The sequence below is a fragment of the Hemiscyllium ocellatum genome, chromosome 4, assembly GCF_020745735.1.
Source record: "Hemiscyllium ocellatum isolate sHemOce1 chromosome 4, sHemOce1.pat.X.cur, whole genome shotgun sequence".
Lineage (NCBI taxonomy): Eukaryota > Metazoa > Chordata > Chondrichthyes > Orectolobiformes > Hemiscylliidae > Hemiscyllium > Hemiscyllium ocellatum.
The window spans coordinates 83,121,445-83,149,424 of NC_083404.1; the positions used below are offsets into that span (position 1 = coordinate 83,121,445).

The 27,980-nt window shown below is 47.1% G+C and overlaps 1 protein-coding gene across 1 annotated transcript in view; it reads left to right on the plus strand.

The window, feature by feature from the left end:
* klhl14 (kelch-like family member 14) overlaps positions 1-27,980 on the plus strand; it is a 182,113-nt gene that overhangs the window by 53,146 nt on the left and 100,987 nt on the right. Inside the window, exon 2 of the mRNA XM_060824369.1 lies at positions 26,509-26,630. Within this exon, the coding sequence (XP_060680352.1) occupies positions 26,509-26,630 (122 nt within the window). The remainder of the gene's footprint in view (positions 1-26,508; positions 26,631-27,980) is intronic.

Genomic DNA, 27,980 nt, shown 5'->3' on the forward strand with positions numbered 1-27,980 from the left:
TGGATGAAAGTGGAGCAGAATGCAATAGGGCAGATGGAGGTGGAGGAGAAGGCAATAGGGTAGATGGAGGTGGAGGAGGAGGCGATAGGGTAGATGGAGGTGGAGGAGGAGGTGATAGGGTAGATGGAGGTGGGGGAGAAGGCGATAGGGTGGATGAAAGTGGAGCAGAATGCAATAGGGCAGATGGAGGTGGAGGAGAAGGCAATAGGGTAGATGGAGGTGGAGGAGGAGGCGATAGGGTAGATGGAGGTGGGGGTGAAGGCAATAGGTAGATGGAGGTGGAGGAGAATGCGATAGGAAAGATGGAGGTGGCTGAGAATGCGATAGGGTGGATGGAGGTGCAGGAGAAGACGCAAGTATAGATGGAGGTGGCTGAGAAAGCGATAGGGTAGATGGAGGTGGAGGAGAATTCGATAGGTCAGATGGATTGGAGGAGAAGGCGATAGGTAGATGGAGGTGGGGGAGAAGGCGATAGGGTAGAAGGAGGTGGAGGAGAAGGTGATAGGGTGAATGAACGTGGAGGAGAATGCGATAGGGTAGGTGGAGGCGGAGGAAAAGGTGATAGGGTAAATGATGGTGGAGGAGAAGGCGATTGGTCAGATGGATTGGAGGAGAAGGCGATAGTTAGATGGAGGTAGAGGAGAAGGCAATAGGGTAGATGGAGGTGGAGGAGGAGGTGATAGGATAGATGGAGGTGGAGGAGAAGGTTATAGGTCAGATGGATTGGAGAAGAAGGCGATAGGTAGATGGAGGTGGAGGAGAAGGCAATAGGGTGGATGGACATGAAGGAGAATGCGATACGGTAGATGGAGGTAGAGGAGAAGGCGATCGGGTAGATGGAGGTGGAGGAGAATGTGATAGGTCGATGGAGGTGGAGAAGAAGGCGATAGAGTTAATGGAGGTGGAGGAGAAGGTGATAGGTCATATGGAGGTGGAGGAGAAGGCCATAGGGTAGATGGAGGTGGAGGAGAATGCTATAGAGTAAATGGAGGCGGCTGAGAAGGCGATAGGGTGGATGGAGGTGGAGGAGAAGACGATAGTGTAGATGGAGGTGGAGGAGAATGCGACAGGGTTGATGGAGGCGGAGAAGAAGGCGATAGAGTAGATGGAGGTGGAGGAGAAGGCGATAGGTTAGATGGAGGTGGAGGAGAAGGCGATAGGTCAGATGGATTGGAGGAGAAGGCAATAGATAGATAGAGGTGGAGGAGAAGGCGACAGGGCAGATGGAGAGGGAGGTGGAGTCGATAGGGCAGATGGAGGTGGGGGTGAAGGCAATAGGTAGATGGAGGTGGAGGAGAATGCTATTGGAAAGATGGAGGTGGCTGAGAATGCAATAGAGTAAATGGAGGTGGCTGAGAAGGCGATAGGGTGGATGGAGGTGGAGGAGAAGGCGATAGTGTAAATGGAGCTGGAGGAGAAGGTGATAGGGTAGATGGAGGTGGAGGAGAAGGCCATAGGGTAGGTGGAGGTGGAGTAGAATGTGATAGGTTGATGGAGGTGGTGGAGAAGATGATAGTGTAGATGGAGGTGGAGGAGAATGCAATAGGGTAGATGGAGGTGGCGAAGAAGGCGATAGGTCCGATGGATCGGAGGAGAAAGCGATAGATAGATGGAGGTGGGGGAGAATGCGATAGGGTAGATGGAGGTGGAGGAGAAGGCAATAGAGTGGATGGATGTGGAGGAGAATGCGATATGGTAGATGGAGATAGAGGAGAAAGCGATAGATAGATGGAGGTGGAGGAGAAGGTGATGGGGTAGATGGAGGTGGAGGAGAATGCGATAGGGAGATGGAGGTGGAGGAGAATGCGATGGGGTTGATGGAGGTGGCTGAGAATGCGATAGGCTAGGTTGAGGTGGAGGAGAAGGCGATAGGGTAGATGGAGGTGGAGGAGAATGTGATAGGGTAGAGGGAGGTGGAGGAGAATGTGATAGGGTAAATGGAGGTGGAGGAGAAGGCGATGGGGTTGATGGAGGTGGCTGAGAATGCGATAGGCTAGGTTGAGGTGGAGGAGAAGGCGATAGGGTAGATGGAGGTGGAGGAGAATGTGATAGGGTAGAGGGAGGTGGAGGAGAATGTGATAGGGTAGATGGACGTGGAGGAGAAGGCGATTGGTCAGATGGATTGGAGGAGAAGGCGATAGTTAGATGGAGGTGGATGAGAAGGTGTTAGGGTAGATGGAGGTGGAGGAGAAGGCAATAGGGTGGATGGACATGCAGGAGAATGCGATACCGTAGATGGAGGTGGAGGAGAAGGCGATGGGGTAGATGGAGGTGACTGAGAATGTGATAGGGTAGATGGAGGTGGAGGAGAAGGCGATCGGGTAGATGGAGGTGGAGGAGAATGTGATAGGTCGATGGAGGTGGAGGAGAAGACGATAGTGTAGATGGAGATGGTGGAGAATGTGATAGGGTAGATTGATGTGGAGGAGAAGGCAATAGGTCAGATGGATTGGAGGAGAAAGCGATAGGTAGATGGAGGTGGGGGAGAAGGCGATAGGGTGGATGGAGGTGGAGGAGAAGGTGATAGGTTAGATGGAGGTGGAGGAGAAGGCAATATGGTGGATGGATGTGGAGGAGAATGCGATATGGTAGGTGGAGGTGGAGGAAAAGGTGATGGGGTAGATGGAGGTGGCTGAGAATGCGATAGGGTAGATGGAGGTGGAGGAGAATGTGATAGGGAGATGGAGGTGGAGGAGAAGATGATGGGGTTGATGGAGGTGGCTGAGAATGCATTAGGCTAGGTTGAGGTGGAGGAGAATGTGATAGGGTAAATGGAGGTGGAGGAGAAGGCGATGGGGTAGATGGAGGTGGTGGAGAATGTGATAGGGTAGATGGAGGTGGAGGAGAAGGCGATTGGACAGATGGATTGGAGGAGAAGGCCTTAGTTAGATGGAGGTGGAGGAGAAGGCGATGGGGTAGATGGAGGTGGAGGAGAATGCGATAGGGTAAATTGAGGTGGAGGAGAATATGATAGGGCAGATGGAGTTGGCTGAGAATGTGATAGGGTAGATTGATCTGGAGAAGAAGGCGATAGGGTAGATGGAGGTGAAGGAGAATGTGATAGGGTAGATGGAGGTGGAGGACAAGACAATAGGTCAGATGGATTGGAGGAGAAGGCGATAGGGTAGATAGAGGTGGAGGAGAAGGCGATAGGGTCGATGGAGGTGGAGATGGAGTCGATAGGGTAGATGGAGGTGGGGGAGAAGGCAATAGGTAGATGGAGGTGGAGGAGAATGCGATAGGAAAGATGGAGGTGGCTGAGAATGCGATAGGGTAGATTGAGGTGGAGGAGAAGTCGATATGGTAAATGGAGGTGGTGGAGAAGTCGATAGCGTAGATGCAGGTGCTTGAGAATGCGATAGAGCGATGGAGGTAGAGGGGAATACGATAGGGTTGATGGAGGAGGAGGAGAAGGCGATAGCGTAGATGGAGATGGAGGAGAATGTGATAGGGTAGATTGAGGTGGAGGAGAAGGCAATAGGTCAGATGGATTGGAGGAGAAAGCGATAGGTAAATGGAGGTGGATGAGAAGGCAATAGAGTGGATGGATGTGGAGGAGAATGCGATAGGATAGATGGAGGTGGAGGAGAAGGTGATGGGGTAGATGGAGGTGGCTGAGAATGCGATAGGGTAGATGGAGGTGGAGGAGAAGGCGATGGGGTTGATGGAGGTGGCTGAGAATGCGTTAGGCTAGGTTGTGCTGGAGGAGAAGGCGATCGGGTAGATGGAGGTGGAGGAGAAGGCGATAGAGTTAATGGAGGTGGAGGAGAAGGTGATAGGGTAGATGGAGGTGGAGGACAAGACAATAAGTCAGATGGATTGGAGGAGAAGGCGATAAGTAGATAGAGGTGAAGGAGAAGGCGATAGGGTAGATGGAGGGGGAGGTGGAGCCGATAGGGTAGATGGAGGTGGGGGTGAAGGCAATAGGTAGATTGAGGTGGAGGAGAATGCGATAGGGTAGATTGAGGTGGAGGAGAAGTCGATATGGTAAATGGAGGTGGTGGAGAAGGCGATAGCGTAGATGGAGATGGAGGAGAATGTGATAGGTTAGATGGAGGTGGAGGAGAAGGCGATAGGGTAGATGGAGGTGGCGGATTGGGCGAAAGGTTAGATGGAGGTGGAGGAGAAGGTGATAGGTTCGAGGGAGGTGGAGGAGAAGACGATAGGTTAGATGGGGCTGGAGTAGAAGGCGATAGGATACATGGAGGTTGAGGAGAAGTTGATGGGTTAGATGGAGGTGGCTGAGAATGCAATAGGGTAGATTGAGATGGAGGAGAAGGCAATAGGGTAGATGGAGGTGGAGGAGAAGGCGATAGGGTAGATGGGAGTGGAGGAGAAGGCGATAGGGTAGATGGGAGTGGAGGAGAATGCGATTGGTGTGATGGAGGTGGAGGAGAATGCGATAGGGTAGACGGAGGTGGAGGAGAAGGCGATAGAGTCTATGCTAGTGGAGGAGAAGGCAATAGGGTAGATGGAGGTGGCTGAGAATGCAATGGGGTAGATGGAAATGGAGGAGAAGGCGATAGGGTTGATGGATGTGGCTGAGAATGCGACAGGTTAGATTGAGGTGGAGGAGAAGACAATTGGTCAGATGGAGGCGGAGGAGAAGGCGACAGGGTAGAGGGAGGTGGAGGAGAAGGCAATAGGTCAGGTGGATTGGAGGAGAAGGCGACAGGGTAGAGGGAGGTGGAGGAGAAGGCGACAGGGTAGATGGAGGGAGGGGAGAATGCGATAGGTTAGACGGAGGTGGATGAGAAGGCGATAGGGTTAGGTGGAGGTGGAGGAGAAGGCGATAGGTTAGGTGGAGGTGGAGGATAAGGGGATAGGGTAGATGGAGGTGGAGGAGAAGGTGATAGGTGAGATGGAGGTTGCTGAGAAGGCGATAGGTTATATGGGGTGGAGGAGAAGGCCATAGGGTAGATGAAGGTGGAGGACAAGGCAATAGGTCAGATGGATTGGAGGAGAAGGCGATAGGTAGATAGAGGTGGAGGAGAAGGCGATAGGGTAGATGGAGGGGGAGGAGGAAGTGATAGGGTAGATGGAGGTGGGAGTGAAGGCAATAGGTAGATGGGCGTGGAGGAGAATGCGATAGAGTAAAGGGAGGTGGATGAGAAAGCGATGGGGTGGATGGACGTGGAGGAGAATCTGATAGGGTAGATGAAGGTAGTGGAGAAGGCGAAAGGTTAGATGGAGGTGGAGGAGAAGGTGTTAGGTCAGATGGAGGCGGCTGAAAATACGAAAGGTTAGATGCGGGTGGAGGAGAAGGCGATAGGGTAGATGGAGGTGGAGGAGAATGTGATAGGGTAGAGGGAGGTGGAGGAGAATGTGATAGGGTAGATGGACGTGGAGGAGAAGGCGATTGGTCAGATGGATTGGAGGAGAAGGCGATAGTTAGATGGAGGTGGATGAGAAGGTGTTAGGGTAGATGGAGGTGGAGGAGAAGGCAATAGGGTGGATGGACATGCAGGAGAATGCGATACCGTAGATGGAGGTGGAGGAGAAGGCGATGGGGTAGATGGAGGTGGAGGAGAATGTGATAGGGTAGATTGATGTGGAGGAGAAGGCAATAGGTCAGATGGATTGGAGGAGAAAGCGATAGGTAGATGGAGGTGGGGGAGAAGGCGATAGGGTGGATGGAGGTGGAGGAGAAGGTGATAGGTTAGATGGAGGTGGAGGAGAAGGCAATATGGTGGATGGATGTGGAGGAGAATGCGATATGGTAGGTGGAGGTGGAGGAAAAGGTGATGGGGTAGATGGAGGTGGAGGAGAATGTGATAGGGAGATGGAGGTGGAGGAGAAGATGATGGGGTTGATGGAGGTGGCTGAGAATGCGATAGGGTAGATGGAGGTGGAGGAGAATGTGATAGGGAGATGGAGGTGGAGGAGAATGTGATAGGGAGATGGAGGTGGAGGAGAAGATGATGGGGTTGATGGAGGTGGCTGAGAATGCATTAGGCTAGGTTGAGGTGGAGGAGAAGGTGATAGGGTAAATGGAGGTGGAGGAGAAGGTGATAGGTTAGATGGAGGTGGTGGAGAATGTGATAGGGTAGATGGAGGTGGAGGAGAAGGCGATTGGACAGATGGATTGGAGGAGAAGGCCTTAGTTAGATGGAGGTGGAGGAGAAGGCGATGGGGTAGATGGAGGTGGAGGAGAATGCGATAGGGTAAATTGAGGTGGAGGAGAATATGATAGGGCAGATGGAGTTGGCTGAGAATGTGATAGGGTAGATTGATCTGGAGAAGAAGGCGATAGGGTAGATGGAGGTGAAGGAGAATGTGATAGGGTAGATGGAGGTGGAGGACAAGACAATAGGTCAGATGGATTGGAGGAGAAGGCGATAGGGTAGATAGAGGCGGAGGAGAAGGCGATAGGGTCGATGGAGGTGGAGATGGAGTCGATAGGGTAGATGGAGGTGGGGGAGAAGGCAATAGGTAGATGGAGGTGGAGGAGAATGCGATAGGAAAGATGGAGGTGGCTGAGAATGCGATAGGGTAGATTGAGGTGGAGGAGAAGTCGATATGGTAAATGGAGGTGGTGGAGAAGTCGATAGCGTAGATGCAGGTGCTTGAGAATGCGATAGAGCGATGGAGGTAGAGGGGAATACGATAGGGTTGATGGAGGAGGAGGAGAAGGCGATAGCGTAGATGGAGATGGAGGAGAATGTGATAGGGTAGATTGAGGTGGAGGAGAAGGCAATAGGTCAGATGGATTGGAGGAGAAAGCGATAGGTAAATGGAGGTGGATGAGAAGGCAATAGAGTGGATGGATGTGGAGGAGAATGCGATAGGATAGATGGAGGTGGAGGAGAAGGTGATGGGGTAGATGGAGGTGGCTGAGAATGCGATAGGGTAGATGGAGGTGGAGGAGAAGGCGATGGGGTTGATGGAGGTGGCTGAGAATGCGTTAGGCTAGGTTGTGCTGGAGGAGAAGGCGATCGGGTAGATGGAGGTGGAGGAGAAGGCGATAGAGTTAATGGAGGTGGAGGAGAAGGTGATAGGGTAGATGGAGGTGGAGGACAAGACAATAAGTCAGATGGATTGGAGGAGAAGGCGATAAGTAGATAGAGGTGAAGGAGAAGGCGATAGGGTAGATGGAGGGGGAGGTGGAGCCGATAGGGTAGATGGAGGTGGGGGTGAAGGCAATAGGTAGATTGAGGTGGAGGAGAATGCGATAGGGTAGATTGAGGTGGAGGAGAAGTCGATATGGTAAATGGAGGTGGTGGAGAAGGCGATAGCGTAGATGGAGATGGAGGAGAATGTGATAGGTTAGATGGAGGTGGAGGAGAAGGCGATAGGGTAGATGGAGGTGGCGGATTGGGCGAAAGGTTAGATGGAGGTGGAGGAGAAGGTGATAGGTTCGAGGGAGGTGGAGGAGAAGACGATAGGTTAGATGGGGCTGGAGTAGAAGGCGATAGGATACATGGAGGTTGAGGAGAAGTTGATGGGTTAGATGGAGGTGGCTGAGAATGCAATAGGGTAGATTGAGATGGAGGAGAAGGCAATAGGGTAGATGGAGGTGGAGGAGAAGGCGATAGCGTAGATGGGAGTGGAGGAGAAGGCGATAGGGTAGATGGGAGTGGAGGAGAATGCGATTGGTGTGATGGAGGTGGAGGAGAATGCGATAGGGTAGACGGAGGTGGAGGAGAAGGCGATAGAGTCTATGCTAGTGGAGGAGAAGGCAATAGGGTAGATGGAGGTGGCTGAGAATGCAATGGGGTAGATGGAAATGGAGGAGAAGGCGATAGGGTTGATGGATGTGGCTGAGAATGCGACAGGTTAGATTGAGGTGGAGGAGAAGACAATTGGTCAGATGGAGGCGGAGGAGAAGGCGACAGGGTAGAGGGAGGTGGAGGAGAAGGCAATAGGTCAGGTGGATTGGAGGAGAAGGCGACAGGGTAGAGGGAGGTGGAGGAGAAGGCGACAGGGTAGATGGAGGGAGGGGAGAATGCGATAGGTTAGACGGAGGTGGATGAGAAGGCGATAGGGTTAGGTGGAGGTGGAGGAGAAGGCGATAGGTTAGGTGGAGGTGGAGGATAAGGGGATAGGGTAGATGGAGGTGGAGGAGAAGGTGATAGGTGAGATGGAGGTTGCTGAGAAGGCGATAGGTTATATGGGGTGGAGGAGAAGGCCATAGGGTAGATGAAGGTGGAGGACAAGGCAATAGGTCAGATGGATTGGAGGAGAAGGCGATAGGTAGATAGAGGTGGAGGAGAAGGCGATAGGGTAGATGGAGGGGGAGGAGGAAGTGATAGGGTAGATGGAGGTGGGAGTGAAGGCAATAGGTAGATGGGCGTGGAGGAGAATGCGATAGAGTAAAGGGAGGTGGATGAGAAAGCGATGGGGTGGATGGACGTGGAGGAGAATCTGATAGGGTAGATGAAGGTAGTGGAGAAGGCGAAAGGTTAGATGGAGGTGGAGGAGAAGGTGTTAGGTCAGATGGAGGCGGCTGAAAATACGAAAGGTTAGATGCGGGTGGAGGAGAAGGCGATAGGGTAGATGGAGGTGGCTGAGAATGTGATAGGGTAGAGGGAGGTGGAGGAGAATGTGATAGGGTAGATGGACGTGGAGGAGAAGGCGATTGGTCAGATGGATTGGAGGAGAAGGCGATAGTTAGATGGAGGTGGATGAGAAGGTGTTAGGGTAGATGGAGGTGGAGGAGAAGGCAATAGGGTGGATGGACATGCAGGAGAATGCGATACCGTAGATGGAGGTGGAGGAGAAGGCGATGGGGTAGATGGAGGTGACTGAGAATGTGATAGGGTAGATGGAGGTGGAGGAGAAGGCGATCGGGTAGATGGAGGTGGAGGAGAATGTGATAGGTCGATGGAGGTGGAGGAGAAGACGATAGTGTAGATGGAGATGGTGGAGAATGTGATAGGGTAGATTGATGTGGAGGAGAAGGCAATAGGTCAGATGGATTGGAGGAGAAAGCGATAGGTAGATGGAGGTGGGGGAGAAGGCGATAGGGTGGATGGAGGTGGAGGAGAAGGTGATAGGTTAGATGGAGGTGGAGGAGAAGGCAATATGGTGGATGGATGTGGAGGAGAATGCGATATGGTAGGTGGAGGTGGAGGAAAAGGTGATGGGGTAGATGGAGGTGGCTGAGAATGCGATAGGGTAGATGGAGGTGGAGGAGAATGTGATAGGGAGATGGAGGTGGAGGAGAAGATGATGGGGTTGATGGAGGTGGCTGAGAATGCATTAGGCTAGGTTGAGGTGGAGGAGAAGGTGATAGGGTAAATGGAGGTGGAGGAGAAGGTGATAGGTTAGATGGAGGTGGTGGAGAATGTGATAGGGTAGATGGAGGTGGAGGAGAAGGCGATTGGACAGATGGATTGGAGGAGAAGGCCTTAGTTAGATGGAGGTGGAGGAGAAGGCGATGGGGTAGATGGAGGTGGAGGAGAATGCGATAGGGTAAATTGAGGTGGAGGAGAATATGATAGGGCAGATGGAGTTGGCTGAGAATGTGATAGGGTAGATTGATCTGGAGAAGAAGGCGATAGGGTAGATGGAGGTGAAGGAGAATGTGATAGGGTAGATGGAGGTGGAGGACAAGACAATAGGTCAGATGGATTGGAGGAGAAGGCGATAGGGTAGATAGAGGTGGAGGAGAAGGCGATAGGGTCGATGGAGGTGGAGATGGAGTCGATAGGGTAGATGGAGGTGGGGGAGAAGGCAATAGGTAGATGGAGGTGGAGGAGAATGCGATAGGAAAGATGGAGGTGGCTGAGAATGCGATAGGGTAGATTGAGGTGGAGGAGAAGTCGATATGGTAAATGGAGGTGGTGGAGAAGTCGATAGCGTAGATGGAGATGGAGGAGAATGTGATAGGTTAGATGGAGGTGGAGGAGAAGGCGATAGGGTAGATGGAGGTGGCGGATTGGGCGAAAGGTTAGATGGAGGTGGAGGAGAAGGTGATAGGTTCGAGGGAGGTGGAGGAGAAGACGATAGGTTAGATGGGGCTGGAGTAGAAGGCGATAGGATACATGGAGGTTGAGGAGAAGTTGATGGGTTAGATGGAGGTGGCTGAGAATGCAATAGGGTAGATTGAGATGGAGGAGAAGGCAATAGGGTAGATGGAGGTGGAGGAGAAGGCGATAGGGTAGATGGGAGTGGAGGAGAAGGCGATAGGGTAGATGGGAGTGGAGGAGAATGCGATTGGTGTGATGGAGGTGGAGGAGAATGCGATAGGGTAGACGGAGGTGGAGGAGAAGGCGATAGAGTCTATGCTAGTGGAGGAGAAGGCAATAGGGTAGATGGAGGTGGCTGAGAATGCAATGGGGTAGATGGAAATGGAGGAGAAGGTGATAGGGTTGATGGATGTGGCTGAGAATGCGACAGGTTAGATTGAGGTGGAGGAGAAGACAATTGGTCAGATGGAGGCGGAGGAGAAGGCGACAGGGTAGAGGGAGGTGGAGGAGAAGGCAATAGGTCAGGTGGATTGGAGGAGAAGGCGACAGGGTAGAGGGAGGTGGAGGAGAAGGCGACAGGGTAGATGGAGGGAGGGGAGAATGCGATAGGTTAGACGGAGGTGGATGAGAAGGCGATAGGGTTAGGTGGAGGTGGAGGAGAAGGCGATAGGTTAGGTGGAGGTGGAGGATAAGGGGATAGGGTAGATGGAGGTGGAGGAGAAGGTGATAGGTGAGATGGAGGTTGCTGAGAAGGCGATAGGTTATATGGGGTGGAGGAGAAGGCCATAGGGTAGATGAAGGTGGAGGACAAGGCAATAGGTCAGATGGATTGGAGGAGAAGGCGATAGGTAGATAGAGGTGGAGGAGAAGGCGATAGGGTAGATGGAGGGGGAGGAGGAAGTGATAGGGTAGATGGAGGTGGGAGTGAAGGCAATAGGTAGATGGGCGTGGAGGAGAATGCGATAGAGTAAAGGGAGGTGGATGAGAAAGCGATGGGGTGGATGGACGTGGAGGAGAATCTGATAGGGTAGATGAAGGTAGTGGAGAAGGCGAAAGGTTAGATGGAGGTGGAGGAGAAGGTGTTAGGTCAGATGGAGGCGGCTGAAAATACGAAAGGTTAGATGCGGGTGGAGGAGAAGGCGATAGGGTAGATGGAGGTGGCTGAGAATGTGATAGGGTAGAGGGAGGTGGAGGAGAATGTGATAGGGTAGATGGACGTGGAGGAGAAGGCGATTGGTCAGATGGATTGGAGGAGAAGGCGATAGTTAGATGGAGGTGGATGAGAAGGTGTTAGGGTAGATGGAGGTGGAGGAGAAGGCAATAGGGTGGATGGACATGCAGGAGAATGCGATACCGTAGATGGAGGTGGAGGAGAAGGCGATGGGGTAGATGGAGGTGACTGAGAATGTGATAGGGTAGATGGAGGTGGAGGAGAATGTGATAGGTCGATGGAGGTGGAGGAGAAGACGATAGTGTAGATGGAGATGGTGGAGAATGTGATAGGGTAGATTGATGTGGAGGAGAAGGCAATAGGTCAGATGGATTGGAGGAGAAAGCGATAGGTAGATGGAGGTGGGGGAGAAGGCGATAGGGTGGATGGAGGTGGAGGAGAAGGTGATAGGTTAGATGGAGGTGGAGGAGAAGGCAATATGGTGGATGGATGTGGAGGAGAATGCGATATGGTAGGTGGAGGTGGAGGAAAAGGTGATGGGGTAGATGGAGGTGGCTGAGAATGCGATAGGGTAGATGGAGGTGGAGGAGAATGTGATAGGGAGATGGAGGTGGAGGAGAAGATGATGGGGTTGATGGAGGTGGCTGAGAATGCATTAGGCTAGGTTGAGGTGGAGGAGAATGTGATAGGGTAAATGGAGGTGGAGGAGAAGGCGATGGGGTAGATGGAGGTGGTGGAGAATGTGATAGGGTAGATGGAGGTGGAGGAGAAGGCGATTGGACAGATGGATTGGAGGAGAAGGCCTTAGTTAGATGGAGGTGGAGGAGAAGGCGATGGGGTAGATGGAGGTGGAGGAGAATGCGATAGGGTAAATTGAGGTGGAGGAGAATATGATAGGGCAGATGGAGTTGGCTGAGAATGTGATAGGGTAGATTGATCTGGAGAAGAAGGCGATAGGGTAGATGGAGGTGAAGGAGAATGTGATAGGGTAGATGGAGGTGGAGGACAAGACAATAGGTCAGATGGATTGGAGGAGAAGGCGATAGGGTAGATAGAGGTGGAGGAGAAGGCGATAGGGTCGATGGAGGTGGAGATGGAGTCGATAGGGTAGATGGAGGTGGGGGAGAAGGCAATAGGTAGATGGAGGTGGAGGAGAATGCGATAGGAAAGATGGAGGTGGCTGAGAATGCGATAGGGTAGATTGAGGTGGAGGAGAAGTCGATATGGTAAATGGAGGTGGTGGAGAAGTCGATAGCGTAGATGCAGGTGCTTGAGAATGCGATAGAGCGATGGAGGTAGAGGGGAATACGATAGGGTTGATGGAGGAGGAGGAGAAGGCGATAGCGTAGATGGAGATGGAGGAGAATGTGATAGGGTAGATTGAGGTGGAGGAGAAGGCAATAGGTCAGATGGATTGGAGGAGAAAGCGATAGGTAAATGGAGGTGGATGAGAAGGCAATAGAGTGGATGGATGTGGAGGAGAATGCGATAGGATAGATGGAGGTGGAGGAGAAGGTGATGGGGTAGATGGAGGTGGCTGAGAATGCGATAGGGTAGATGGAGGTGGAGGAGAAGGCGATGGGGTTGATGGAGGTGGCTGAGAATGCGTTAGGCTAGGTTGTGCTGGAGGAGAAGGCGATCGGGTAGATGGAGGTGGAGGAGAAGGCGATAGAGTTAATGGAGGTGGAGGAGAAGGTGATAGGGTAGATGGAGGTGGAGGACAAGACAATAAGTCAGATGGATTGGAGGAGAAGGCGATAAGTAGATAGAGGTGAAGGAGAAGGCGATAGGGTAGATGGAGGGGGAGGTGGAGCCGATAGGGTAGATGGAGGTGGGAGTGAAGGCAATAGGTAGATGGGCGTGGAGGAGAATGCGATAGAGTAAAGGGAGGTGGATGAGAAAGCGATGGGGTGGATGGACGTGGAGGAGAATCTGATAGGGTAGATGAAGGTAGTGGAGAAGGCGAAAGGTTAGATGGAGGTGGAGGAGAAGGTGTTAGGTCAGATGGAGGCGGCTGAAAATACGAAAGGTTAGATGCGGGTGGAGGAGAAGGCGATAGGGTAGATGGAGGTGGCTGAGAATGCGATAGGTTAGATTGAGGTGGAGGAGAAGGCGATAGGGTAGATGGAGGTGGAGGAGAAGGCGATAGGGTAGATGGAGGTTGAGGAGAAGTCGATGGGGTAGATGGAGGTGGCTGAGAATGCAACAGGGTAGATTGAGGTGGAGGAGAAGGCGATAGCATAGATGCAGGTGGTTGAGAATGCGATAGGGTGATGGAGGTAGAAGGGAATGCGATAGGGTTGATGGAGGTGGAGGAGAAGGCGATAGCGTAGATGGAGATGGAGGAGAATGTGATAGTTTAGATGGAGGTGGAGGAGAAGGCTATAGGGTAGATGGAGGTGGCTGAGAATGCGATAGGGTAGATGGAGGTGGAGGAGAAGGCGAAAGGTTAGATGGAGGTGGACGAGAAGGTGATAGGTTAGATGGGGTTGAAGGAGAAGGCGATAGGATACATGGAGGTTGAGGAGAAGTCGATGGGGTAGATGGAGGTGGCGGAGAATGCAATAGGGTAGATTGAGGTGGAGGTGAAGGCGATAGTGTAGATGTAGGTGGAGGAGAAGGCGAAAGATTAGATGGAGGTGGAGGAGAAGGTGATAGGTTCTATGGAGACGGAAGAGAAAGCAATAGGATAGATGGAGGTGGCTTAGAATGTGATAGATTAGATGGAGGAGGCTGAGGTGACGATAGGTTAGATGGGGGTGGAGGAGAAGGCGATAGGATACATGGAGGTTGAGGAGAAGTCGATGGGGTAGATGGAGGTGGCTGAGAATGCAATAGGTTCGATGGAGGTGGTGGAGAGGGCGATTGGATAGATGCAGGTGGCTGAGAATGCGATAGGGCGACGGAGGTAGAGGGAAATGCGATAGAGCAGATGGAGGAAGAGAATGTGATAGGTTAAATGGAGGTGGCTGAGAAGACGAACGGTTAGATAGGGGTGGAGGAGAAGGCGATAGGGTAGATGGAGGTGGTTCAGAAGGTGATAGAGTAGATGGAGGAGATGGAGAATGTGATAGGATAGATGGAGTTGGAGGAGAAAGCAACAGGGTAGATGGAGATGGACGAGAATGCGATAGCATAAATGGAGGTGGAGGAGAAGATGATAGGGTAGATAAAGGTGGTGGAGAGGGCCATAGGGTAGATGGAGATGGAGGAGAAGGCGATAGTTTAGATTTAGATGGAGGAGAATGCGATAGGTTAGATGGAGGTGAAGGGGAAGGCGATAGGGTCGATGGAGGTGGAGGAGGCGATAGGTTAGATGGAGGTGGAGGAGAAGGCGATTGGGTAGTTGGATATGGAGGAGAAGGCGATAGGGTAGATGGAGGTGCAGGAGTTGGCGATAGGGTAGATGGAGGTGGAGGAGAAGGCAATAGGGTAGATGGAAGTGGAGGATAAGGCCACAGGGTAGATGGAGGTGGAGGAGAATGTGATAGATTAGATGGAGGTGGTGGAGATGGCGATGGGTTAGATGGAGGTAGAGGAGAATGCGATAGGGCAGATGGAGGTGAAGGGGAAGGCGATAGGGTCGATGGAGGTGGAGGAGGCGATAGGTTAGATGGAGGTGGAGGCGAAGGCGATAGGGTAGTTGGAGGTAGAGGAGTCGGCGATAGATTAGATGGAGGTGGAGGGGAAGGCGATAGGGTAGATGGAGATGGAGGAGAATGCGATTGGGTAGTTGGATATGGAGGAGAAGGCGATAGGGTAGATGGCGGTACAGGAGTTGGCGATAGGGTAGATGCAGGTGGAGGAGAAGGCAAAAGGTTAGATGGAAGTGGAGGATAAGGCCACAGGGTAGATGGAGGTGAAGGAGAAGGCGATAGGGTGGATGGACGTGGAGGAGAATGCGATCGTGTAGATGTAGGTGGAGGCTATGGCGATAGGGTAAATGGAGGTGGAGGAGAATGCAATAGGGTGGATGGAGGTGGAGGAGATGGCGATTGGATAGTTGGATGTGGAGGAGATGGCGATAGGGTAGATGGAGGTGGAGAAGAATGTGATAGGTTAGATGGAGGTGGAGGAGAGGGTGATAGGTCGGAGGGGAGGGTGGAGCGGATAGGTGGGCAAGGTGATGGACAGGAAAAGAGGGCCGTGCTTAGTTGGAGGCTTTGCACTGAGATAATCTCGGGGGAGAGGAAATGGGGAAACTGGTGAAATACACATTAAACCCGTGTGGTTGCAATGGAAAAGGCTAAGTCCCTTTTCCCCCTTTTTCCTGAAATTAGGTGATTCTGAATCGCCTTCTTTGCATGGTGTCACAGTGGGTAGCATTGCTGCCTCAGGCAACTGTCTGTGTGGAGTTTGCACATTCTCCCCGTGTCTGCCTGTGTTTCCTCTTTGTGCTCCGGTTTCCTCCCACAATCCAAAAAAAATGTTCAGGTTAAGTGAATAGGCCACGCTAAATTGCCCTTGGTGTGAGTGAAGGGGTATATGTAGGGGAATGGGTCTGGGTGGGTTACGCTTCTGCGGGTCAGTGTGGACTTGATGGACCGAAGGGCCTGTTTCCACACTGTCAGTAATCTAATCTAATCTAAATCTAATTATTACACAGCGGTGGTGCTCATTTTTTTCCCCACAGCACATGTGTGTGAGTGTTTAAGTGCAATGACTCAGTGAAGACACCTTGTATAAAAACATTATTCAATATTTCCACACCAGGAAAACACCCATGTGGCAAATGAACCAGTTATAAGCAAAACCCAACAGGCGCAATGCTTTTGTGAAAAAAGTGAAGGGGGAGGGTAGGGATTAAATTAAAGTGGAATTGGAGGGGGAAATAAAGCACTCCACCCCCAATAATGTTTATCCCTTCCTAAAGATATCAAGGGTATTGATAGACGCCACGTGCTCTCCTCTCCAAGGACATCTGGGCTTGAACATGGGATAAGTGTCTTAATAGATCCTTACTTGGGCACTTATTAGCCTCAATTAATCATGGGCTAATTTCTGACCAGAGATTAATTCAGACAGAGGCAAAAAATGATGTGGTTCAAATACAAAACAACTCCAGCTATTAAAATGTCCTTCCCACCTTCATGCTTTCCATCAGTGACAGCAGAAAGTCCTGTGAATCTGTTAGATTCACAACTCAGCTTCCTAATGGAGTTTGCTGAATCTGATCGCAAAATTTAGACAAAACTGTGAAAAATACACATGAAAACATCAGTTGGCAATTAAAAAAGGCCATTCTACACCATCCGGACACACCTTGGCATGCCCATTTGCCACCGGGTGGTGGGGATCCTCAGTGAAGGGCTCTCTACATGGGAGTCCTCCCCCTTTCTCTCGGGGATCTGGGGTGGAGGGTGCTGCACGCAGCGGTCCCCTGCAACCGCAGATTGTGGTGGTTCACGGACTTCCAGCCCAACTGCTTGTTCTGTGGTGCTGTGGAGTCCGTGGACCATGTATATATTGGGTATGGGCGTTTGCACTCCCTTTTAGATTTTCTTAAAAATCTCCTCCTCTGCTTTTGGTTGCAATTCAGTCCCACGCTCCTGATCTTCGGGCACCTGGTACAGAGGAGGGAAGGCAGGTCTGAAGACCTTCTCGTGGATCTGCTCCTGGCCTGGCCAAAGTGGCCATAAACAGGTCCAGGCAGCAGGCCGTGGAGGGGGTCGTTAGGGCCGACTGCCTGCCCCTCTTCCGCGGTTACGTTAGAGCCTGGTGTCCTTGGAGAAGGAACACGCGGTCTCCACCAATACCCTGGATTGTTCAGGGAGAGGTGGGAACCGCAGGGAGTGGAGTGCGTTATTTCCCTCTCCAATTCTATTTTGATTTGATTCCTGCCCTCCCCTTCACTGTTTGATCACACAGCATTGCCCTTCAACGTAAAGGGCACTGCTTGTCAGTGGCCACTCGGGTGTTTCCTTTCTTCCTGGTGGTGGAAACTGAATAAAGATTTGTGCACCTTGTGTCTTTCACTGTGTCTCACACCTGCACACACACAACATGTGTGCTGGGGAAAAAATAAGCACTACCGCAGTTAGGCGGGAGTGTGTGGGTTTAAAAAAATAGGTCATTCCTTCAAGTACAGAGCCATCAAATCTCGATCACCCCAAGTTGTGAAATGTTAACAAATTGCTCAATATACAGTAACCAAAGACAGTGAGGATCTTACTTGTGTAATCAACTTTATTGTAACTTATTAATCATTGCAAAGTCAGAAAAGAAATTAATGAATGGATCAGAGAGGATGATTTTGAGTCAGAGTAAGTAACTGAAGATGTTTCTGCTTCGACTACAATTTTGATTATTTGTCTCCGGAGAAGTGCTGAATGCTTGAATACTAATACAGTTGGTTCTGCTATAACGCGTTTCTTCAACAGGAGTTGGCTTTAATACAATTGAAGATTTTAAACTGTTATTTGCAGAATGCAAACTTTCCTTACTTGTATTTGCTATAATGTGATTCTGATCCCATTAGTTTAAGTGAGGTGCCTATTGCAAACTTTTCTTTGAATGCGAGATCGCATGAGAAGGGAACTGTTGCTTTATAACAAAGCTAACTGTAATCTTGTTTTCTGAATCCACTTTTAATTATAACAACATCATTGAGAGCTGAACATTAAGAAGGTAATTTTGATTGCTATTTGAATCAAAAACTAATAAATGCATTTAGATACCTTCATGAAATATCTCGCAATAGCCACTGTAGAACAATCAGATCTGGGACTGGATATAATTTTCCCTGGTACATCTTGCTCACTGGTTACAGAACCTATGTTACTTCATTGAAGGAGTCCCAGTTAAATGAAGTGTCTTTCAGATTAATTGGCCAGTGGCAGGCCTTTTCCAGGAAATCCCAATTACGTACAGCTGCCAGGTAATCAGACACTGAGAGCGGTTTCTAGCAGCACCAGAGAGAGGGAAATTGCTGCTGCTTATACAGTGAGGTCACTGCAGGGTTCCTGGAATGACAGGACCGAAGTGGATTGGAGCCTGTGGGCTGGCGATGTGTTACTGACAAGGGGGTTATGTCATGGGCAACAGGCTGAGTGAATGCTTGGCCCAAATTCCAGGGCCAAGACAATTCCTCTTCCCAATATGGGGCTACTTGATTGGGCCTGAGGTGCCTTTGAAAGTAAAATTCCCTGGGGAGCTGCTGCCTTTAGCATGTACAGAACAAAAAGAACATGAGAGTTTAGAGAAATCATGAGCTGTATTGCGCTTCTTTTTTAAAGAAGTAACACCATCAGTAAAAACACCCGCGTATCAAATTAAGTATTTGCAAGTCCCTATATTCTGTTGGGTTAATAGGTAATGTCCTTTAAGTCACTCAATAATGAGGCAAATTAGCCAGTAAGTGGTTTTCCCATATCAGCTCATTCCCAACACAGACAAAATGGATTTCAACATTCCCTCCAGTGAGAATGGAATAAGTAACCTCTCATGTGATCACACAGAGCCCCCTAGCACTAAATTCAGCTCCTCATATGCTGTAAATTATCAACTACCACATATTCCCAGTCTTGGTAGTGCCTTTAAAGTGTTTGGTAAAGAATTGTCCAAGTGCTTCTGTATAAGGAAGGGTTCGGAATCACTGTTTGCCTTAAGCCCAATTATTGACCCGTTATCAAAAGATTAAAAGAATGTTTAAATGAACTACTGCTACTTTCAGAGTGATGCTGTGGCATTGTGCTTTAGAATCATATTTTCATTACAAAAAGTTTAAAATAAGAGAGCAGTAACAGCAGTCTAAATCTGAAATGTTCTTATGATCATTGAAACTGAGTTTGACAGAAACCTACTTTGACATTAACTGTTGATGACAAGGGCTTTGCTAACTTGAAGGTCATTTGTTGAATTACGTTTGTTCTGGTAAGAAAAAGAATTATGATATTGCCCACATTTGTACCTTTGGCACTGCTCTTGATAAACCTGACACCAACTTTCAAAACAGAAAAGTCAGCTCTTCTTAGAAACAGAAAATGCTGCAGACATTAGAAATCTATATTTAGAAGAGGAAATACAAGAAAAACTTAGCAGGTCTGGAAACACATATGGGAGCAGACTGAAAAATTGGGAGGAATATTGTGCTTTCCCTTGTGACTTTAATGTTGGGGATGGACATTTAATCAGGTGGAAAGGTGCAGAATGGGTACTGCCCACCTTCTTACCTTCACCTCATTTATGTTGGTGGCAGCCAAGCCCTGGGATAGCCTTCATGCTTTTACCAACAAGAGAGGCCCTTAAATACATAATCATTGCATGATTAATGGGCCTGATTCTGTTGATATTGGTACCAGTGGATGGGAGTGAAGGAACACAATGAATATACTCTGGCGTGTTTGCTTGCAGTCTCCCAGGAAGCCCTTCAATGAGAAGCACTTCATGCTTGATCAAAAACTGAGCATCACGAAGGAAAGGTGTTGATGAGAGCTTCTCCTGTTCGTGCTACCAGTCCTACACGCAAAGTCTACCATCACTTGCCTCTGCCTCAGACCCTGCTAAATCTCAGACCTCCAGTGGGAGTCATGTTAGCAACAGTCGCCACTCTCCCAGTGGCACCACTGGGTACAGAAGATTTGTTGGCCTCTGATTTTTCAGGTGAATATGATTCCACTGGCGATGTCCTTGATCACAGGGCTGTGCCCGCTTCTAGCCTGGTGAGACCTTGATTGGCACAAGAGGCAGCAGATCTTCTCAAAAAGAGGTGATACGATGTGAGCTCTCCAGCTGACAGCCAAGGCCCCATCACCTCCACAAGATTCCACTCATTAGCTGTTTTTCTCTCTCTCTCTCAGATACTGTTGACTTGCTGTGTATTTGCAACATTTCTTTTTCAATTTAAGATGTCACTTCATTTTCATCTGATGTCAAGTATAATTTCTTATAAAGTAAACTGACAAATGTCTGCAGGGAGTTCATCTTCATGTAACTAAACAAAAATAATTGTCAAAATATTTGTTTGAGGAACAGTGTTGATACAGTGTACTGAAGCAGTACATTGATGTTTTGAATTACTAAATGGCAGGATTTAGAAGTGCATCCACAATTAGCTAAAAATGCCAGCTCATACTAAAAGATGGAAGATATGATTGAGGTATTCTCTTGTGTTGACCATAATGTGTTTCCTAATGCTTGAATTAGATGGCAAGATAAAAGACCTGGGAAATATATGAGGAAAATTATTTTAAATAAAAAAGTTATGCATCATATATCTTGTGTGATGGTGTAAAATGAGTGATAGTGGCAGTTAATCCAGGCAATGGGATCTCTTCAGCTGACTGGAAGACAGGTAAAATCCTGCCTCAACTCTTTTGGGAATGTCTTCCCTGGAACTTCCTGACTCATCACACCCCAAAGAACTGTTAGCTAAACTGAAAGCAGCAGCAGCTCATTACAGGCAGTGCTATTGGGGAAGTGGTGGTAACTGCTGACAATACACTGACCAGACTCTCAGCAGTGAGGACAGCATGGGCAAATGTATGAGGAATGGAGGGTGGCTTTCAGTGACCCCCCCCATCATTCTGATGCCAGGTTTCTTGATCAGTCACTGAAGTTTGCTTTTCAGCTTCTTGGGTGGTGAATGGTTCACCTTTAACTGGTTGAAAACCAGCAGTGGCAGAACAAGGCTGTTAAGTGGACACTAGATATTTGCTTATGATCCTAATTTGGCAATAGAGGAGAGAAGTCATTCATGAGCCTTGCCTTACTAGAAATAATTGGGACAGAAATATGAAAGTGGCTGGGTCACTATCACCTTGATTTGAATATCCCTCCTGCTAAACTCACTGTGAGAGAAGAACATTAAATTCCACCCTGTGAATCACAATCTATTTTGCATAGCTCCTAATTTATCAACTTCAATGGAAATAGAAATCAAGAGAAATCTAAATTAAGATTGTTACTCACCATCAACCATTTTTACACTATCACCCATCACTAACATTTATTTCAAAAATATGGTAATTCAAATGCAATGGTGTTTCTGAATTTAAAAGGTATCTCAACATTTTTGATAGTAATTTAATTGATGCTATAGTACAATTCAGTATAATTACAACTGAGAAAAGAAAACTAGATTTTTACATGTTGCACTACAGCAGGCTATATGTCAAACACATCTATGCACACAAGTCAGTTACAATCTGGTGCTATGTTACCCTGCTAGTATTTATTTATGGTCTTGAGACATGCATGTGTTGAACAGCAAGAGATGGGTGAGATACTAATCTGAGTATTTTACATCAGTATTTACTGGGTGAAGGGATATGTAGGCTACAGAACCTGGAGAAACAAATAGTGATATCTGGAAAACTGTCCATATTACACAGAAGGAGATTCTGGATGTCTTAAAACGCGTAAAGGTGGATAGGTCCCCGGGACCTGATCAGGTGGATCCTGGGACTTTGTGGGAAGCTAGAGAAGTGATTGTTAGGCCCCCTGATGAGATACTTATATCATTGATAGCTATGGGTGAAGTACCAGAATACTGGAGGATGACTAAAGTGATGCCATTGTTTAAGAAAGGTGGTAAGGAAAAACGAGGGAACTGTAGCCTGATATCAGTGATGAGTAAGTTGTTGGAGGAGATTCTGAGGTACAGGATTTTCATGTATTTGGAAAGGCAAGAACTGATTAACATGGATTTGTGCATGGGAAATCATGTCTCACTAACGTGATTGAATTTTTTAAAAAATGTGGCTGAGAAGATTAATGAAGTTATAGACGTTGTCTATATGGGCTTCAGCAAGGCATTTGACAAGGTTCCGCATGGTAGAGTGGTTAGCAAGGTTCGATCCAGGGAGAAGTAGCCATTTTAATTTAAAATTGGCTTGAAGCTAGGAGACAGAGGGTGGTGAAGGGTTGCTTTTTGGACTGGATGTCTGAGACAAGCAATGTACCCCAAGAATCATTATTGAGATCCACTGCATTTTGTAATTTATATAAATTATTTGGATATGAATATCTGAGGAATGGTTAGTAGGTTTGCAGATGATACCAAAAACTGTGATGGAGTGGAGTGTGAAGAAGGTTATTTCAGAGTAGATCAGATGGGCCAATGGGCTGAGCAGTGGCAGAAGGGGTTTAATTTAGATAAATGTAAGGTACTGCATTTTGATAAGGCAAATCAGGACAGAACTTGTACACTTAAGAGAAAGGTCCTGGGCAGTGTTGCTGAACAAAGAGACCTTGGATTGTAGGTTCATAGTTCCTTGAAAGTAGAGTCATAGATAGATTGGATAGTTAAGAAGGCACTGGTTCACCTGCATTTATTGGCCAGTGCATTGAGTATAGGATTTGAGAGGTCCTATTGTGGTTGTACAGGACATTGGTTAGGGCACTTTTGGATTACTGCATTCAGTTCTGGTTTCCCAGGTAGAGGAAGGATGTTGTGAAACTTGAAAGACTTTGGAAAAGATTCACAAGGATATTGTCAATGTTAGAGGGTTTGAGCTATGGTGTGAGACTGAAGAGGCTAACATTCCCTGGAGCATTGGCAGCTGAAGGGTGCTCTTACAGAGGTTTATAAAATCATGAGCATGGATAGGGTGAATAGCCAAGGCTGTTTCCCCACGGTAGGGGAGTACAAAACTAGAGGGCATAGTTTAAGTTGAGAGGGGAAAGATTTAAAAGGGACCAAAGGGGCAATTTTTTTCACACAGAGGGTGGGGAGTCCAGAACTAGAGAGCATAGGTTTAGAGTGAGAGGAAAAAGGCATAAAAGGGACCTAAGGGGCAACATTTTCACACAGAGAGTGGTAAGTGTATGGAATGAGCTGCCAGAGGAAGTGATGGAGGTTGGTACAATTACAACATTTAAAAGACATCTGGATGGGTATATGAGCAGGAGGGCTTTAGAGGGTTATGGGCCAAATGCTGGTAAATAGGACTAGATTATTTTAGGATATCTGGATGGTGTAGATGAATTGGACCAAAGGGTTTGTTTGTGTGCTGTACATCTTTGTGCTTCCATATGGTATAGATTAATGCCAGACTCAGTTTGTTCTAAGGGCCTATCTATTTTTTAGCTGTACTGCTGCTACATCTTAAGGGCAGGAAACTGAAGGTTTGCAAATGGCTCCAGAGTCTTAATTTATAATACCTTTCTCACACGTGCATCTTTTAGTTGCCAAATTGGATTTCAAGCATGTAACAATGCCAAAATTGTGCAAAACCATGGAAAGTGGTAGAATCGTGGCCTGAGTAATGACTTTTCTTTGCTGCATATGAAAATTTATTCAAAACCTTAACAATGAATGTTCTCATGTCAAAAGTAATTTAAAAAGAGTTCATTTTAAGAATTTGATTTTGGTAATCCCGGATTGCTCAACTGGTGTTGACAAAGGGTTGCTGAGCCAATGCAACCAGAGGGGCCCAGATCATTTGCTAGACTGTGCTGAGGAAACATCTTGGACAAGGAGTGTTACAATGGGCACCAATATCCATAACGCCATAAAACATAGGAGTAGAAATTAGGCCATTCGACCCATTGGCTCTGCTCCACCATTCAATCATGGCTGATACATTTCTCAACCCCATTCTCCTGCTTTGTCCCTGGAACCCTTGATCCCCTTCATACTCAAGAATCTATCTATCTCAGTCTTAAATTTGCTCAATGACTTGGCCTCCACGGCCTTCTGTGGCAATGAATTCCAGAGATTCACTACTCTCTGGCTAAAGAAAGAAGTTTCTCCTTATTTCAGTTTTAAAAGGTCTTCCTTTTACCCTAAGGCTATGCCCTCAGGTCCTCCTCTCTCCTACCAATGGAAACATCTTCCCAACATCTACTCTGTCCAGGCCATTCAGTGTTCTGTATGTTTCAATTAGATTCCCCTCATCCTTCTAAACTCTGCCAAGTATAAGCCCAGAGTCCTCAAACATTCCTCATATGTTAAGCTTTTCATTCTTGGGATCATTTTCATGAACATCCACTGAACACACTCCAGGTCCAATGCATCCTTCCTGAGATAAGAGGCCCAAAACTGTGCACAATACTCCAAATGTGGTCTGACCAGGGCCTTATAGAGCCTCAGAAGTACATCCCTGCTTTTATATTCCAGTCCTCTCAAAATAAATGCCATCATTACATTTGTCTTCCTAACTACTGACTAAACGTGCAAGTTTCAATTGAGAGAATCCTGGACTAGAACTCCCAAGCCTCTTTGCACTTCAGACTTCTGAATTTTCATCCCATTTAGAAAATAGTCCATTTCCCTATTCTTCATACCAAAGTGCATGATCTCGCACTTTCCTGCATTGTAATCCATCTGCCACTTCTTTTCCCACTCTCTTAACCTGTCAAAATCCTTCTGCAGCCTCCCCACCTCCTGAATGCTATCTCTCCCTCTACCTGTCTTCGTAAAATCTGCAAACTTAGCCAGAATGTCCCCAGTTCTTTCATCGAGATCTTTAATGTATAAAGTGAAAAGTTGTGGGCCAACTCTGAGCCTTGCTGAGCACCACTTGTCATTGGCTGCCATCCTCAGAATGACCCTTTCATTCCCACTCTTTGCTTTCTGCCAGACAGCCAAGCTTCTATCCATTCTAGCACCTTGCTTCTAATACTATGGACCCTCAACTTACCCAGTAGCCTCCTGTGCGGCATCTTGTCAAAGGCCTTCTTGAAATCCAGGTAGATAACATCCATTGGCTCTTCTTGGTCTAAACTGCTCATTAATTCCTCAATGAATTCTAGCAGATTTGTCAGGCATGATCTCTCCTTAATGAAACCATGCTGACTTTGCCCTATTTTACCATACATTTTCAAGTATTCAGAAATCTTATCCTTCACAATGCCCCACGACTGAGGTTGGGCTAATCGGTTTGTAATTTCCCATTTTTTGCCTTACTCTCTTTTTAAACAGGGGTGTCACGTTAGTGATTTTCCAATCCTATGGGACCCTCCCCAATTGCAGTGATTCCTGAAAGATCACCACTAAACCTTCTGCTATATCTTCAGCTATCTCCCTTAGAACTCTAGGGTGTGGTCCACCTGGTCCAGGTAATTAAGTTTTTCTAGTACCTTCTTCTTAGTGATGGTCACTGTACTCAGTTCAGCTTCCTCATTCTCTTGAGTTACTCCTGTCTTCAATCATGAAACAAAGTAATTATTCAGTTCTTCAGTCATTTCTTTGTTCCCCACTACTATCTCTCCAGCATCATTTTCCAGCAATCCACTTTTGCCTCTCTTTTGCCCTTTATATATTGACAGAAATTCTTACAGTCTTCCTTCATATTACTGTCTAGCTTACTCTCATATTTAATCTTCTCCCTCCTTATTTCTTTTTATTTTGTTACTTTCTGTTGGTCTTCATAAACTTCCCAATCCTCTGGTTTTCCACTGTCCTTCACCACATTATTTACATTCTCTTTTGCTTTTATGCTATCCCTGACTTCCCTGGTCAGCCATGGTTGCCTCATCCTCCCTGTACCATGCTTCTTTTTCTTTGGGATGAATCTCTGCTGTGCCTCCAGAATTACTCCCAGAAACTCCTGTCATTGCTATTCCACTGTCCTTCCTGCTAGGCTCCTCTCCCAGTCAATTCTACCCATCTCCTCCCTCATGCCTCTGTAGGTATCTTTATTCAGCTGTAATACCATTACCTCTGATTCTATTTTCTCCCTCTGAAATTGCAGAGTAAATTCAATCATATCATTCAGGATGTGGGGGAAATTGACCTAGGTTCACACTTCTGATCAATCCATTCACCTCTACTGGAAGCTCTGTATGTAAGGGCGCTGCTTTAGATCCAGTTCTGTAGTAGAGTCATATTGGACTTGGAGGAGAAAGTGAGGACTGCAGATGCTGGAGATCAGAGCTGAAAATGTGTTGCTGGAAAAGCGCAGTAGGTCAGGCAGCATCCAAACAGCAGGAGAATCGACGTTTCGGGCATGAGCCCTTCCTGAAGAAGGGCTCATGCCCGAAACGTCGATTCTCCTTCTCTTTGGATGCTGCCTGACCTGCTGTGCTTTTCCTGCAACACATTTTCAGCTCATATTGGACTTGAAATGTTGCCTTTGGTTCTGTGTCCAGAGATTTGCTGAGTTTCTCCAGAACTTTCTGTTCTTATTTTGGATGAAAACAAGATTGACCAGATTTCAATACTGATTATTGGGATCCATACTTGATTATTGACTACTTTGAGTGCTTGATGGTAGCTTTGGAGCCACATGCTGGATGAAAAGATGGGAAAGATTAAAATTAACATAGAATTAAGATATTTGTGTTTTGTTCAGAAATTGTGAAACTAGAAACATGAAGAACATTCCAAGTCTGTTTCAAAACTGGATGTGTGATGAGTTTAGACTAGACGAAGACTTTAGTAAGGGAGTAGTAATTTTAAAATTGCGTTCAGATTACTTTGCATAAGATATGGTCACTTTGCATAATAAAGTGTTTTCAATTTCCTTTGGATCCTTTTTGCAGGATTCGCTCCAGTAAGAAACTTTTATTACTGGTTGGTGGATTGCCTCCAGGTCCAGACCGACTTCCAAGCAACTTAGTTCAGTATTACGATGAAGAAAAGAAGACATGGAAAATCCTTACAAGTAGGTGTGGCCCAGAAAACATTTCCATTAATTTCTGAGTTTGGATGATAGGAATGGTACATCATTGTTGAGGAGAGTCTCTGATGTTGAAGTAAGGGATAATTGTACTATTACACTAATTGTCTCTCTGTCTGTCTCACTTATACTTTCATCAAGTATTTCATCAAATACCATTCCATTTGTCTGCTGAGTAACAATATACAGTCACTTTTTCCATTGAACTGATATGTTTGTGAGGCAAACACTGCTGTTGTGAACCCTTTTCATTAATTCAGATTTGTGTTTTTTAAACAATTGTCACTCCTGACTGATTGATCTTGTCTGAAATTTGACATAGCAGGGATCCTTAAAGGAGAAGACAGTCTTGCTTAAATGATGGTAAACTTTGATCATCAGTTTGCGACAATTTGCTGCTTATTGTTCTGCTTGAGAAAACAATAACAGTGCCAGAGTCTGGCATAGAAGCGAGGGAATGATCTTCTCTGTATTCTGATTAAAACACCTTAATGTTGTGAGGTCCGTAATTTTACTTCTGGACTTGTGAAAAAAGAGGCTTGGAAATGTGGATTAAAAAATAATCCAAATGCAGAACTAGAATGAAACAATATGTTTGTTAAATTGTAAATGCATGACTTAAATATTGATTTGTCAAATATACAATTTATTGCTTGTTTTCTGGTCCTTAAAGTTCTCATCACTTTTACCTGGAAATTTCTCCCTTTCAATTGCTTGGGATTTCATTTTGATCAAACAGACAGTTTTTAAAACTTATTCCACTACTGTCATATTTTCAGTGAGGTATTTGACTTAGAAGTACTTTTATATATTTCATCAGGATCTCTCAGTGGCACTCAATGAAGGTGAACCTGTTAAAAGTAAAACAAGGTAACTGGAGAGAAGGATGAAATGATCTACAATTAAAGTGAGGCCGAAAGGTGCCAAAAATCCATGAGAAAACTGATTTTTCTTCCTAAAGCCTACCTATCTTTCATAAAAATGCTGACTCTTCAAGGTATTGAAGGTGATAGAGATCCTGTAGCATTTAACCTCAGTGGTGTTTATTCCTGTGACAGGCTCGGCATTACCTGACAGCAAAACATACGTTGGGTATTCATTGCTAAACTCAACCTGTGCTAAGCTAATATCCAAATACAGATTTTCTATTGCATGTGAAAATCAAGCATGTATTTATAAATTTTATTTATGTTAGTTTTTAAAAATTTCTTTCTAAAAAAAATACAAACTTGCGCAGGAAACGTTTTGGCTTTACAACAAATAATGATGTGATGAATGTGGATTATGGTCTATGTTGAACTGGTATAAATGAACCTTGGGAAGGTGGCAGCCTGA